At 41.1% G+C, this 16416-nt stretch overlaps 1 protein-coding gene across 1 annotated transcript in view; it reads left to right on the top strand.

Annotated features, from left to right (window-relative positions):
- ATXN7L1 (ataxin 7 like 1) overlaps nt 1-3131 on the top strand; it is a 221302-nt gene extending 218171 nt beyond the window's left edge. Inside the window, exon 12 of the mRNA XM_073239006.1 lies at nt 2461-3131. Coding sequence (XP_073095107.1) covers nt 2461-2529 — 69 coding nt within the window. The 3' untranslated portion in view covers nt 2530-3131. The remainder of the gene's footprint in view (nt 1-2460) is intronic.
- Nucleotides 3132-16416: the final 13285 nt, after the last annotated feature.

Below are 16416 nucleotides of genomic sequence, written 5' to 3'. Positions count from 1 at the left end.
AGCCACAAGAGCAGAGAACGGGAAGGTCCCTTCCTGGTGGGCATCGTCTGACGCTCTTGAACTTGAGCCGTGCAGTGCTCCCTTCCTTGTCCCTAACCCATTGCCTCCATCCCCTCCTACCTGCTGCTCACTGCCCTCTCCCCCATCAGAAGGAGCTGGTTCTCACAAACTGCGCTCTGGATGGCATGCAGGGCTAGAGGCTTTGCTGGCAGAGCTTGTGTTTGAGGAGCTGAGAGCAGAGCTGGAGGGGGACCAGGTGCCCTCATCAGGTTTCTACATGCACCACATGGCGGGCCAGATGCTATGAACAAAATGAAGAATAGTGGCCACTTAGTGATGTTGTTTACCCAATACCACTGTCCAGTTGTGCAGATCCACCAGGCTATACTGGGTCAGGGATGGGCTAGGACAGGTCTGGGAGGTGGCAGGAAGCAGAACATGGGGATGGGAAGATAGTCTTTAAAAGATGGTAACCAAGCTGGGTGACTGCGGTAATCTGACGTTTTAGGTATTCATCCTGCAAACCCTTCCAGGATGCTGTGTATGAGGACCCAAAGCTGGGCAAGCCAGAGAGGGGGGATTCCCAAGGAAAAAGACATGCGAGGCAAGGAAGCCACTGAGGATGAGGGCAGTTCTCAGCCTGCCCTCCAGGGCCAGGCCAGAGAAGAAGGAGCAGCAGGGAGGAAGGATCTGAGCAAAAGCTTCCATGGAGGGTTAAGTGTCAAAGCCAGGTGGGAATAAATACGAACACCGCCCACCTACCTCCATGCCCTGGGACACAGGGCCTGTGGATTCGCATGTCCATAGATCACCTAGGTTTTCAGAGGTCCCTGCTCAGATGCAACCACCCCAGGAAGGAGCAGTAAGGCCAAGCTACTACGTAGTGAATAAGAGCCACCCGGAAGAAAGAAGCTGGAGCCCTACAGCTATAAACCTCACACTGGAGTTCTGAAAGAAACAGCAATACCATAAACTCCCATAGGGAATCATAATCAGGAAAGGAATTCACGATATAAAATAAGTGTTCTGTGCTGTTAACCATGTAACTGTATACCATCTAATGGCAGAGATACTCGGAGGTTTGGCTTCATCCCCAAGTCAGAAAGGAATTCCAGTTTTGCAGCTGGAGGCAAACCCTCATCCCTATCCTGAAGTTTTCCTTTTCTTCCCCATCCCCCCCAACCCAAAGATCAAACTACTGTTGAGTCTCACGACAGATTGGATTTTGCAACAACGGGAGGCAAACGGAGTGATTTGTATCAATGGAATTGCACTGACAGTGTTTCTTAGATTACTAAAATTTTTAATATAAAATGAAGATTTTTTTAAAAATCAGGAGTTGATTTTAGGTACCAGGACATTAGTTCAGATGATTTCATTTTTCTTTCTACAGTGTTAAAAGTGCACTTAAATGCTGGTTTATTTACATCTTGGGAAAAAGACTGAAAATTGAAGGGGAGATTGTTACTTTTTCTTTTTTTAAAAAAAAAGATTAAGCAGATTTTAAGACTTATAAATGTTTAAGAAATTATAAACAAGGTTAGACCCTTTGAAAAAAGTTTAGAAGATATTCTTAAAGTAAATTTTTATAGTGTTAATTTTGTAATAATTTATGTTTTACTATATTACAGAGCTAACTGACCAGAATAGTTTCAGGAACATTATGAAACTTAGGAAAGTTTAAGCAATGTTTATATTTTTTAAATGTCCTTTGAATTATGTTTTTATTGTACATTTCTTCAGACTGAAAAGTATGTACATATCTTTGTTATTTTTGCACAATTTTTGTCTCGTTCGGTTTTAGAAGTCTTGTTTTTTTAATAATTTATTTTGAGTTGTAAAACTTGCAGGAGTAAAAACAAAACAAAAATCTCAGCAACAAAATAATCCTCTGATTTATAAACTCTTAACACTCAGAGAGGGAAAACAAAGGTTGAGAGATTAAGTGGCTGCTTCTGAGAAATAATGTCTCAACAGAGACTAAAGGAGCAATTCAATAAGTTTAAATGTAGCTCTCTACAACTTGAATTGCAAGCTGGAATAAAGAGGCTCCCCCAACTGAATGCTGCTTACTTGGTGAAAGACTGGCTCTGACCAAGGTGAGGATGTTTCTGGAAAACTGAGCAAAAAGGGAAAGCCCACGGTGTTTCTTCCTTCACAATCAACCACAGGTTTACTTTATAACAATGAATTAAAAACTCACAGCTTGAAAAATGGAATGCAAATAAAAGGTTTTCTTTGGGTTTGTTTTAACAGAGTTCAACTGGACCAGCCTAGAAAGCATTATTAGGGTGATATCTATTGGGTACTTCCGTTCTTTGCACCCCACTCAGCCCCTTGACTGCACACAGCCCCATTTGCCTGAAGATCTCGTGACTTGTCGCCAGCCATAGAGGCTTGAAAGCTCTGGTTGTTAAGCATAATGCAGTGCATAGACCTGTCAGCCATAAAAAAAGCGACTTGGATAACGTGTATGCCTTCTTTTGTATTAATGTACCAATTGTAAATAATGCTGATCAACCTTTGTAGAGAATAGTTTATACAGCATATTCTATTATTGCTGATTCTCAGTGAACTCTTGTTTTAAAAAAGGAAAAAAAGAAATTTTCTATTTACACCTTATATTTTGTTATGCTGTCAGCCCATGGCACTTTAACAAAACTGTGGGTTTTATGTAGCTGGTCAGTCATGGGGTATATTAAATAACTGTTGCACAGACAAGAATTTGCACCTGCTCATTTGTCCTTTCCTACTACCAATTTTAGAACCTTTTCCAGAAGAATTTTGAAAAAAGCATGTCCAAACATTCTAAACAAATGCCACACTTGTGGAGTGGGTTTCTTTTCTACAATCCATATTTTGTAACACTAAGTATTTTCCTCCTTTGTCCCGCACCTTGATGTATTAGCACTATCAGAGAGAATTCATTCCATGCCTGTGATATTGCGAGCAGAATAAATGTCTAAAGTAGGTGTAAATAGTAAATTCTATGGCTTACAGTTTTAAAAAGGAAAGAACAAACATGTATCTATTGATACTGCCGTGGTTCAGTACCAGGCCTGGAGACATTCTCCAGCGAGCGATTGTAATTTTTTTTTTGCTTTTTTTTGTTTTTGTAACATGGCTTTGTAAATAAAATAATTTATATGTTTGTAAAACAGTCTTTGGGTTTTCATAAAATTGAATTTTTTTGCTCCTTTTTTTCTTTTGAACAAAAGCATTCTCACCAGACAAGACTTCCTGTTAGAGCACATTTGAGAAATTGAAGAGAGTGAATTTATTCAACAAATATTTATGGAGCATCCTGTCGGTGGCTGCCCCTGAGCTAGGTGCTCTGTGTTCAGTGATGAGAACAGAGTTCCAGATCCTTTCTGGAAGCAACCCAGTGGGGGAGGCAGTAAATAAACACACAATCAAATGTGTAATTACAGATTGTGGCAAATGGTATGGTGGAAAGAACTGATCTCTATGAAAGAGAAAATTACAGGAGAAACCAAAGTAAAATGGATGAAGTTGTACTATTTGGGAGTTCCCTCTGAGGAAGTGAGCTGAAGACACACAGTGGCGGGGAGAGAATGCCAGGCAGAGATGTTCTGAGGTAGGAAAAGCTTGGTAAATTTTCTTGGCATCTAATGAAGATCCACTGAGACAGACCAAGAGGAAAGAGATGGACAGAAGGCAGGGATAGGTCACAAAGGGCCTCGTAGAGTTTGGATTTTGTGTTCCATTCAGTGGGAATCCTTTGAAAGGCTTTAAGCAGGGGAATGACCGGAGCTGATCTGTAAAAGGATCACTCCAGCTCCTGTGTACAGAATCAACTGGAAGCTATTGCAAGAGGCCAGGTGAAACACAATGTTTGTGTGGTCCCAAGATGTTGACAGTGGATATAAAGAAATGAATGGATTCAAGACATATTAAGTTGACAAGACTTGTTTAGGAATTGGAGGTGAGAGTTAGGGGAAGAATAGATCCGAAGGTTCTGGTAGAGCAATCGTGTGGGTGGAGATAACATTTCTTCAGCTGTGGAAAACCAGAGGAAGACAAGGGCTTTTTGGAGCCATGCAGAAGGGGTGTTTCATGCAGAGCAGAAGTTTGGATTTGTGCATGTACATTTGCTTGTGTACGGATTACTGTGATGCACACGCTGCTATGGCAAGAAGGCAGGTATACACATGACCGACAGTGGGTCTATGCTGCAGGCATCAACTTGGGCATTTTTAGTATATGATGATATTTAGAGCCACAGGTATGGATGTGATTACTTGAGAGTGTGTAGAGGAAAAGAGCAGATGCTTAGAGGTTAGGTAGAAGCAGAAAGCTAGCAAAGAACTCTGAGCATTCACAAAGGGCAGAGAGAACCCAACGAAAAGTAGTTTGCTGCAAGCCAGGACTGTAAGATGTTTCAAGGAAGGAATGGTCAACTGAGTCAAATATCACTGCAAAATGGAAAATAAGATGGTCTCCTCTGGGGCTTTGCAGCATGGAGATCCTCGGTAACTACTAGTGTCCTAGGGCTGCCATAACAGATCACCACAACTCGGCTTCAAATGAAATACAGGCAGACTTCAGAGATACTGCAGGCTCCTTTCCAGACCACTGCAATAAAGCAAATAGCATAATAAAGCAATTCATATGCATTTTTCGGTTTCCCAGTGCATATAAGAGTTATGTTTACACTGGTCTATTAAGTGAACAACAAGGTTGTGTCTAAAAACACAATGTACATACCATAATTAAAAACACTTTATTGCTAAAAAATGCTAACCATTATCTGAGCTTTCAGCAAATTGTGATTCCTGGTGACAAATCACTGTTAACAAATATAATAATAATAATGAAAAAGTTTGAAATAATTGCAAAATTACTAGCATATAACACAGACATGAAGTGAACAAATGCTTTTGGAAAAATGGCACCAATAGACTTGCTGAATACAGGGTTGCCATAAATCTTCACTTTGTGAAAACACAGTATCTGCTAGGGCCAGTAAAGCTCAGTGCAGTAAAATGAGGTAGGCCTGTAAATTTACTCTCAGAGTTCTCAGGACCAGAAGTGCAAAATCGATCAGGGCTGCACTGCCTTGGAAGGCTCCAGAGGAGATCCCTTCCTTGCCCTTCAGGTTTCTGGTGACTGCTAGCAGTCCTTGGCCTGCCTTGGCTTCTGGATGCCTCACTCCCATCTCTGCCTCCATCTTCACATGGTCTGCTCCCCTGTGTTCCTCCTGTGTCTCAAATCTCCCACTGCCTGCCTTTCTCTGATAAGGAATCTGTCATTGCATGTAGGGCCCAACCCTAAATCTGGGATGATTTCCTCTGAAGATTCTTAATTTAATAACTTCTTTTTCCAGATAAATTCATACTCACAGGTTCTAGGGATTAGGATTTGGACATATCTTTTGGGAAATTACTATTCCACCCACAAAAGTGACCTCAGCAAAGCAGGTGTGATGGAATACCAGGAGCCGAGGCCAGGCTGTAAATGAGTTGAAGCAAATGCGGTCGTGTAGGCACAAATATCAAGAAGGTTAGAAGACATAAGAGAGTATTTGCATTTTGTTTCTTTTATTTTTCAAGGGAGAAGAGAGTGATTGTGATTCCTATGCTGGAGACTGGGACAAGAGGGAGGTTGAAGAAGCAGGATAAAGGGGAGATCAAAGAAGGAAAATCCTTGAGAAGGCAAGAGGGGGTGAACTCTAACACACATAGAGGTATTGGCCTTTGTATTGTTAAAAGATAAACTGAGGCATCTTAAAATTTTTAAGAGTTTATTTGAGCAAAAATGGATTTGAATCAGGCAGTGCCAAACCAGAAGTGGTTAGGACAGGGCTTGGGGAGAGACTTATAGAGAAAACGTGGAAGCAAAGTAAGGAAATTATTGATTGACTGTGTGTGATTGGTGGTCCTTAGCTTTGTGATTTCATAACCTTGAGGCATTTACAGCTTAGGTTTTAGTTTGCTTACAAAGACCATCAGCACATTAAAGTTGCATTAACCTAATGGTCCCCTTGCTTAACTAACTTAAAAGTAGGAAGAGGGACACTTCCTCCAGGGATATGAAGAAGTCAGTTTGTAGACTCCCTGTTGGGAAGATGAGGAAATTCCTGACTGAAGGTTCTGTTTTTCCAGTGACCACAGGGCAAGTTGAACAAGAGCTTGGGAGAAGTTTGAGAAGAGTAGAGGAAGAATCAAATTACTAATGAAACTGGATTGCCACACAGTGTTGAGAGCACCGTTTAGATTCATGATCAAAGCAAGCAAGGTACTGACATGGAGAAGACAATCACGGTTTGAGCACAACACGGGCAGACATAGACCACTTGGAGTCAAGCTCTCAGGCAAACTAAGGCAAATTTCTCATTTTGCCTCAGGCCCAAGTGAGTATATTCACTATTGTGCAGAAGAGAAAACCACAGGAAAAGCAGATTTGAAGCTTGGCCCATAGTAAGCACGTTGCAAATAAATGATTGTACAACTGGATTATCCACAGTCACAAAAGGTCAGTGTGATGGTTCCAGCACCAACGATGATATTAGTCCACTGGTTCTGAGCTTTGTCCGTGACTGGCCAGCCCTCACTGCGCTGGCCTGGGCGGCTTTTAGCTCCATTTTGAAAGGAGCCTATACATTCTGCGTTTTCCAAACCAGTCATAGGCCTGGAGCATCAGTAGAAAAACCGGAAGCTGTCTTCAAGACCCTCTTCTCCAGATGAGGAAACTAAGAGGCAGGGGGTCAAATGAGGCATAAAGTCCACAGAGCTGGCTGATGGGCACACCTGCTCTCCTTTCAATCTCATGCTTTCTATTGCACCTCACTGCCTCCTAGAGAAATGAACTCCACCTACAGACTTTTCTTCTAAGCCACTGTGGATATTTCCACAAAGGTGTTTTAAAATTCTGTTTGTCTCCTAGTTGGTTTACTCAGGTCTCTGAAATTCAGTTCACCATACTTAAACATTCTTCTCCTTTTTGATCTTTCCTGCAAGGCAGCAACTACTTGCTTAATGGATTCTTTCTTGCTTTCTGATCTGGTTGGGATTACTCCAGAGAAGCAGGCTTTATGTATCATGTTTCTGAGCAAAGTTTCCAGGAATGTATTTTAAAAAGTTTATTTCCTTAAAAATAATAATAATAATAAAGGGAGAAATGTGGGATCAACATATAAATCAAGTACAAAAATCAAACGAATATTCATATTTGACCTGATTGTTTATAGGTCATAATGCGTGATCAAAACCGAAAGTTTCTGTGATGAATGCCCTTGTACTGTCCACCATGTAAGAATTTATTCACTATGTAAGAATTCGTTCACCATGTAAGAACTTGTTCATTATGCTTCAGAAGATTGGAGACTGACGAGAATTAGACTTGAGATGGATTAATGATTGTACATTGAGCATTGACCCCCCTATACTGAATTTTATTGTTGTTAACAACCATTTGATCAATAAATATGAGAGATGCCCTCTCAAAAAAAAAAGTTTATTTTCTATTCATTACATCTTCATAAGCCATTTAAGTAGAAAAGTAAATAAGGAAGGCACAAAAAAGCTGAATTTCTCAGAAACCAAATCAGTCCCACACAAGTCTAAGTCATTGCAGAATCACTGTGGGAAGCTTGCCAACAGCTTGGAGATGTTGCATTTATTGTGACATTTCAAAACATAAATCTGATCTAAGGCCATTAACATTGGAAAGGCTCTCTCAATTTAAGAATTTTAGAACTTTTCTGGGCTTCTGCTTTTGCCTTAAATATTCCAGTAAGTTTTTAATCAAAGCAAACATCATCACAAAAATGCTTGCCTCTTCTGTAACATGAGCCAGTACTGTGGAAGCCACTATTAAAATAAGAGCTTGTGCAGCCTGTATTCAGATTTTCATTTTCTCTCCACTCACTTCACTTCCCTATCTGATTTCCTGTCTTATCCCTAACCCTTTCCTTCCCTACCACTCCACTCTCCCCCATGTCCTCAACCAACCCAGACTTGGTGCTGGGGGCTGGCAGGGAGAGGGTAAGAGTTCTGACACATTATTGGGATAGGGTAAAGGCAGAGCCCCACAGAAATGAAGAGAATGGGAGGAACAACATGATTCTGGGGCGCTTCTGCTGGAAAGAATCAGAGGCCTGTTTTTGTTCTTTGGAATTTTTACAGGTCTTTTGGTTCTGGGCAGTTTGATGAACCAAGAACATTTTGATAGGGGCTAACTGCACAGCAATGGGCGGAGGACGGCCTTCCCAGGCTGGACAGCAACCAGAGAGAGCGCTTCTGGCCGGCACTCACCTTCAAGCACTTGGAGGATGCCCCCACCAGGTCCATGCTAAGCCCAGCATTCCTCAACACTTTTAATTAATGAATTGGCATTGAGTAACCTTGGGGTATTAAAGCCATGAATACAGACAGACAGACCTAGAGAATAGCTGTTACCCTGTGGGGCACAAGACAGGTTTCTTGTGCTGGAAGTGTTCTATATCTGGACCTGGGAGATTGTTAAGTGAACATAATCATTGGTGAAATATTTATCAGGTTGTATAATTAAGCTTTGTTCATTTCACTGTGAAATGAACAAATTTTGTAATTTAAAAGTTTATACACAGACACAAAAGGTAAATGGCAGACTGGGAGTGATAATTTTCTTAGCAGAAAAAAGAAAGTTACAGAGTGGTTTGAGGAGAATATTAATGAGAAGACCATTTTCTCCCTAAATCCCCCAGAGGCAGTACTGGGGGGGGGTGTACAGTCATGGGCTGAAAATGGGGAAGGGGTGTTTGAAAGTCTCACATAAGGTTGTTGGACCCCTGAGAGCCCTCCCCTCCCACAAGCAGCCCAAGTGGCTACTCTTCTGCCCATCCTGCAACAGGGAACTGCAGGTTATTTTCTGGAAAAACTGAATGGGACATGAGATTCAGGATTCAAGGATACAGGCCCAGCACAGAAAGTTACCTTTGGTGGAATGAGGCACAAATTGTCTCTTTTCATCATTAACTGGAGGATTTTAACTTGTTATAATTTGTGGGTGTTGCTTTGATATTTTTAGAACTTAGCAAGTATAACATCTGGAAGCCTAAATAATGATGAAAAATTGAAGCCATTAGGTGATCTCACATCTGTGTTTACCAAAGTACAGTGTTTGGCTCTGGGGTTGGCTGCTTAAAAGCTTTGGGTACAAGACCAGAGGAAAATTGAAAGTGATCAAATGTAACTGATTGTAGTGAATAGCTGAGGAATACACTTTCCTACAGGTGGTTAAAAATGGAATGCCTGGTATAACACAGAGAAGACAAGTAGTGATTCTATAGCATCTTACTACACTGATGGACAGTGACTATAATGGGGTATGTGGTGGGGACTTGATAATGGGGGGAGTCTAGTAACCATAATGTTGCTCATGTAATTGTACATTAATGATAACAAAATAAAATAAAAAAAGGAATGCCTGGATGGCTTTAAAAGTAATCCTCCTTTGAAGACAAGACTCTCTAGCATCTCACTATACTGATGGACAGTGATTGCAATGGGGGGGGGACTTGATAATATGGGTGAATGTTGAAACCACAATATGGCTTAAGGGAAACCTTCATAAGATTGTGTATCAATGATACCTTAATTTAAAAAAAAAATAATTCTCCTTCCCAGGAGGACTTTCCTAATGGAGATTTTGTGCTGGTAAAGTATGGTATGGATTGCCATATGGGTTACATTGACATTTGGGGCTTTTTCATTCAAAAGCATGTATATTTCATGTTTCTTTGGACTTCAGATCTTTAAGGATCATCTTAGAGTTCCAAGGGGCTGTCTTTGTTCATTGGTGTATGGTTCCTAAAACAGGCAGGCATACAGTTAGCATACAATAAATGTTTCTTGAATTAAAAAAAGAAGGGGCAGTGGCGTGCTGGCAAATATCAAACATCAGATTTGGCAGGGACAGGAACATACGTGCTGATTTATGTCTGCAATGTTAATACACCCGACATGGCCAACTGAGTTCAAGCTACTGCCATGACTTCACTACGCATGGAGGGGAAGATAGGTGCTCAGCCAACCCTTGTAAGCATGGGCCAGCCAGCTCGAATACACCCTGCTGTTGGCCAGGGCAACAGGCATGCTCATGACCAGCAACAAGGTATTAATTCACAATAAACAACATGAAATAATTTAATCCATTAGTAAAACCAAAAAAGAGAACTTGCAATCCCTTGGAAATGACCAATTCTAATCAACTTTTACCACTTTAAATTTTTCTTTTAAACTTTTTTCTGCTTAAAAAGGACATTTGGGCAGAGTGGATGTCTTGGTTTCAAAAATAATACACAAGAAATTATCTACATTTTTGTATAATCAGTCTCCACTCTGTGGGCTGTGCTCCAAATGTTTCATTTGGAATCTAATACATTCTTCCATTTAAACATAATATCAAGGGTGATTAGATTGCCAGACAACCCACAAAGGCCCACCAATCCCATGATGCACCTGAAGTCTGAGATCAGGGCAGTACTATTTTGGGAAAGGTATCCTCAGTTTCATCCAGGGAAGATGGTGGTATTCCACCTGGCCACCTCCTAGCCATGAAAGACCATACCCTCTGGCCCTGCATTCTGCCAGCTGCCAGGAGAGGAAAGACTTTTGGCCTGCAACCCGAGCAGACTCCTGGCTCCAGGTCAGACCTGCACTGCTCTGACATCACGAACATGGCTGAAAACACAGAGACACCCATGGTCGTGGTAGGGGTGGTCCTGGAGGTGGGGGGGTGCTGGTAGTAAACTAGTAACATTTGATTCCGTGTCTCACATCTTTTTTTATTTAATCCTTGCAATGACTCTACAAGTTAGGTGAGATTATGATCCCCATTTTGCAGATGAGAAAACCTAAATTTAGAAAGGTCAAGTAATTTGTCAAGATCATATAGCTAGTAAGTGCGGAGACCTCTTGGGAAAGGGTCCTTGATTCCCTGTGTAAAGTGTGCAAATAGGCGATCATCTGAGGTCATCCTTCATGCAAATAATATAGAAGCTCAAAGAATGTTCATAAATTTTGTCCTGGGCTTCAATTTGGTGGACCTCATTTGTTTAAACAGAACTTATTGGTGTGATGGGAGCTAAATTTAGGCTCAGTTTATAATATGACATTCTGAAATACAGAGGGAGCCTCAAAAATGAAACACAACAGGATAAAAAAAAAGAGTTCATGTAAAAACTGGTGAAATCCAAATGAGATTATAGCTGAATTAATAGTATTATACCCAATACTCCCTAATTTGTATTGACTTCCTGATTCAACAATGATGATGTTATATGGTTACATACATTATCACTGGGAGGAGCCGAAGGAAGGAGTCATAGGAGCACTTTGTATTATTTTGCAACATCTTGTGGGTCTTAAATTATTTCAGAATTTAAAAAAATTTTAATGATGTAATTGGGGTACCCCTGTGAAGGGGGTACCATAGCACTGGATCATTGCCCCAATCTTTCCCTGCCATCCTCTGTACTATAACCACTCCCTTCATATTTCCTACCCTTTTCATGTTTTTCAAAATGGATTTAAATTAGTGTTTCTAGGTGTTTTTAGCATTTTTACTCTTTTAGGTCGATGAGGAATGAGGAAAGGCTGGACACAGCTCCTGAGCATATGCTCACTGTCTCAGATAATTGAATGTTACCAGTTCAGAAAGACTGAGATGTAACTTTGGAGAGCCAAGTTCCGTAGAACCCCGTGTACCTGTTAAATCACAGCTGCAAAGCTAAAACGGGCTCCTGGGTTTGCCCTACCTAACACAGAGACTAACACAGCATCACTACCAGACTGCACTCGTTTTTTTCACACTAAAAATGAAGTTCACCAATTAAACATCTTGGTGAAAATAAAATTATCATACTCCAAACTTTTGTCTCCCTTATGATTCGCAGAAGAACTTTAAGTGCCTCCCACATTGCCACACAGAAACAAGAGCCTATAGTTTTTTTAAATTGCAACACCAAATCTGAAATGTTATCCCCCCAAAAACCTTCAGTATGTAACAAAGTAGGACAGCCTATGGACACAGGTTATAGGGACTGTGTTTAGTCATGATTTTTCCCTTCTTCACATTTTAACAAGGCTGTTAAGATGGTAATAGTGAACACTTATATAGCACTTAGTACATGCCCAGCCTTATTTTTTTTAAGTTTTACATATGTTAACTCATTCAGTCTTCAAGACATCCCCTGTGAGGTAGATATATTATACCCATTATATACATGAGGAAAGTGAGGCAGAGAACTTAGGAGCTTTGCCAAAGACCCCATAGTTATCAATGGTACACTGCCTCACCTTTGTAACAGCTCAGCAAATTATGATTTATATTTCTGTCCCTCCTTTTTTTTGATACTTAATGCTTTTTATTGATTGATCTGTAAAGTCTTTTTTTTAATTAAGGCATCATTGATATACAGTCTTATGAAGGTTTCACATGAGCAACATTGTGGTTTCAACATTCACCTGTATTATCACATATCCCACGCACACCCCATTGCAATCACTGTCCATCAGCATAGTAAGATGCTATAGAGTCAGTACTTGTCTTCTCCTTGCTATATTGTTCTTCCCAGTGACCTACCTATATTGTATGTGCTAATTATAATGCCCCTTAATCCGCTTCTCTCTCCCTCCCCACCCCCTTCCCTTTGGTAACTGCTAGTCTCTTCTTGGAGTCTGTGAGTCTGCTGCTGTTTTGTTCCTTCAGTTTTTTTCTTTGTTCTTATACTCCACATATGAGTGAAATCATTTGATACATGTCTTTTTCCACCTGGCTTATTTCACTGAGCATAATACCCTCTAGCTCTATCCATGTTGTTGCAAATGGTAGGATTTGTTTTCTTTTTATGGCTGAATAATATTCCATTGTGTATATGTACCACATCTGTGTCCATTCATCTACTGATGGACACTTAGGTTGCTTCCATATCTTGGCTATTGTAAATAGTGCTGCGATAAACATAGGGGTGCATATACCTTCTTGAATCAAGGATCTTGTTTTCTTCAGATAAATTCCTAGAAGTGGAATTCCTGGGTCAAATAGTATTTCTATTTTTAGTTTTTTGAGGAACCTCCATATTGCTTTCCACAACAATTGAGCTAATACATTCCCACCAACAATGTAGGAGGGTTCCCCTTTCTCCACATCCTCACCAGCATTTGTTGTTCCTTGTCTTTTGGATGTCTCTTTTCCTCCTTTTTAATTGCAGCCAAAACTACCTGAGGCATCTCTGACTTGTCCCTGGTTGAAACAGAAAATGGAGAAAGGAAATCAACCCACAGTCTGTTCTGGCCATTCATGACCCCCACTTGCCCTTTTATACATGCTCTCTACCCCCAAACACACACTAACCCTGAGCTTCAACTCCATGCCAACAGGCAGACTGACTAGTCTACCCAACACCAAAGCCCGAGCTCTTCATGCTAGTGGTGCACAAATAGAGTGACAAATGTTGACCTCAGACCTCCCCAGATTTGTGATTGTAAGTTTCCCAGCACTGGATCCCCCTATAGTCCTAGGCAAACAGGAATGGCTAGCCACTGTGGTCTAGAACCATCCAGGAAACTGTTAAAAAATTGTGATGCCTGAGACAGCCCCCACCCTACATCCCCACCCCCAGAGCAATTACATCCAATTCTCTGCAGAGGTGAAAGGAAAGATGATGTATTTTTTTAATGAAGTACAGTTGATACATAAAATTAATTTCAGGCATACAAAACAGTGATTCAACAGTTATATATATTACAAAATGTTCACAAGTACAGTAAACATCTGTTATCATACAAAATTATTACAGTATTATTGACTGTATTCTCTATGCTGCATGGTTCATCCCCCAACTAATCTATTTTATTTATTTTTAATTGGACTATAGTTGATTGTGACTCATCTATTTTACAACTGGAAGTTTGTACCTCTTCTTCCCCTTCACCTGTTTTGCCCGCCCCTCTACCCTCCTCCCCTCTGGCAACCACCAGTTCGTTCTCCATATTTGTGAGTCTGTTTCTGGCTTTTGTTTGTTTGTTCATTGTTTTGTTTTTTGGATTCCATGTATAAGTGAAGTTGTGTGGTACAGACACTATTTTTAAAGGGCTCCTCAGGAGATCCCAGTGAGACGTGCCAAGCATACCAGGCACAATCTGGGAGACCCTAGGTTCTCAGGACTCCTGATCAACATCTCCCAGAGTGTCACAAGCTGCCTTCATGCATGGTCTCAGGCCTGGCTGTCCTCTAAGATCACCTGGGAAACCTTTAATAACTGTACCAATGCAGGAATGTAAAATGGTTCATCCACTGTAGCAAACAGTTTGGCAGTTTCTTAAAAAGTTGAAGACACTCCTAATGTATGATCCAGTCATCCTCCTCCTATGTATTTACCAAGAAAAATGAAATTACACATCCACACAAAGATCTGTATGGATGTTTGTAGCTCCTTTATTAGTAAGCACTCCACCCTGAAAACAACCCAGTGTCCATCAACAGGTGGATGGATAAACAAATTGTGACATGTCAGTACCATGGAATCTAAGCAATAGAAAGGAATGAGATACTGATACAAGCAACAGCAGGCGTGAGTCTCAAGAAAAAACTATGTTGAGTGAAGTACACCAAACCAGCAACCCCATCCAAAGAAAGCTACATAGTGCATGGTTCCATTTACATAAAATTGTAGAAAATGTATACTCATCTATATTTACAGATAGCAGGTCCATAGTTGCCAGGTGATGGAGGGGGCAGGCTGAGAGGAAGGATACAGAAAGGAACACAGGGAAACTTTGGGGGATGACAGATATGTTCCTTATCTTGATTACACTGATTTCATGGATGTATACATACAACAAAACTTACAAAGAGTACACTTTAAATATATGCAGTTCATTAAGTGTTAACTATACTTCAGTAAAGCTGTTGAAAATAACAACAGTAAAACTACCACTATTCAGGCCCCATCCCCAGAGATTGTTTCATGGACCTGGAATCGGGCCCAAGCCTCAGTACTTTTACAGGACCCCAGGAGCTTCTAACCTACAGTCTTGGTTGAGAACCATTGTGTGAAAGCCTTCCACCTCAAATAGCTCTCCTAAACCACTGACAGGATTAGAAATAATAAGAGATGGTGGACACAGAGTAGAGGAAATGTTAGGATGATGATGTTGATGATGATTAATTAAGCTCAAATTGTCTTAAGAGATGGCATCCACAGAGAATAGCTGACTCCACTAGGTGGCATCTGGACCCTTCTCTTTAGCATGATTTCCAGGCGAAGCGGAGCCTAGGGGCTGGAGGTATGTTGTGAGAGGGAGTGCTGAGCAAACAAACACAACGCACACAGGCTTGTTGGAAGAGATAATCAGCAGCTTGGGAAGACAGCAGCAGGGTCCAATTTGCTTTCTCAGCCTAATTTCCTGGGCAGAGCAAATTTGATTGTTGCTATTTCAGTGTCATTTGAAGTTCTAGTTCAAAGAGCAGTGCAATTTATTCAGGGACTGGGTAACTTGTAAAAGTAAATGCAGTTCTCAAGAATATCAAATGTCTGGAGCAGAAATCACTATTGCCAGTGGACTGACACACAATCGTCTCTCCCTCCATGAAGAACCTTTGTTCTTCACATTTTTGACTTTGCTTTCCCCAGGCCATGCTGGACCTGAACCTGTCCATCAGAGGGCACCATGACCAGCCCCCTGTGGTTTGCTGTGACTCAGGTCCTCCTTTTCCAGGTCCTGTAGCCACTGTCCCCGCTGCAGGGGTCCCTATAAATTTTAGTCTCCCTGCCATTGTCTGGCTTCTGCTGTGCTGAGCCAGTCACTTTCCTAAGTGATCAGACATCTTTGGTCAACCCTGAAGGATCAAGCATTTAGGTGATCATGATTTGGGGGAAGGGAGGGCACATAACAGGCTTTGCTGTTTGTGCTACACTGACACCTCCATCAGGGAACATAAAGCAAATCCCCAAAGAATAGATCGAAACACACTGAAGAATAACAGACCACATCAGTTTTCAAATTCTCCCTGGAACCCATCAGGAACTGGGAGTCTGAGTGGGCCCCTCAGGTCCACAGGCCCCAGAGTAATGCATCTGCCTTGTCAGCTTAGTTCTGCCAGGGCTCCTGAGCCTCCAGTGAATTCTGTCATTAGCATCACCTAGGCTGCCAGTCATGCCTCTGTGAGAAAAGCACAGCTAAAGTAGTTGCAATAATAGGACCCTGTCATTTTATGTGAATCCCAGTGTTGTGCTTTCTTTATCTCTTCCACATGTGGGGATTCTATATATGATTTCTTTAAAGGTTTCTGCTGCTAAAAAGTTAGCAAAGTGCTCTCCTACAACCTCCTGAAGTACTCTCATTCTCACAAACCTAAGCTGTGTTGCAAACTTGGGTACATAGTTTTTAGTCATTTCAGAGAATGAGT

The sequence above is a fragment of the Manis javanica genome, chromosome 6 (genome assembly GCF_040802235.1).
Source record: "Manis javanica isolate MJ-LG chromosome 6, MJ_LKY, whole genome shotgun sequence".
NCBI classification, from domain to species: Eukaryota; Metazoa; Chordata; class Mammalia; order Pholidota; family Manidae; genus Manis; species Manis javanica.
The sequence above is the reverse complement of the archived record's forward strand: the minus strand, read 5'-3'. Positions and strand labels throughout refer to the sequence as shown.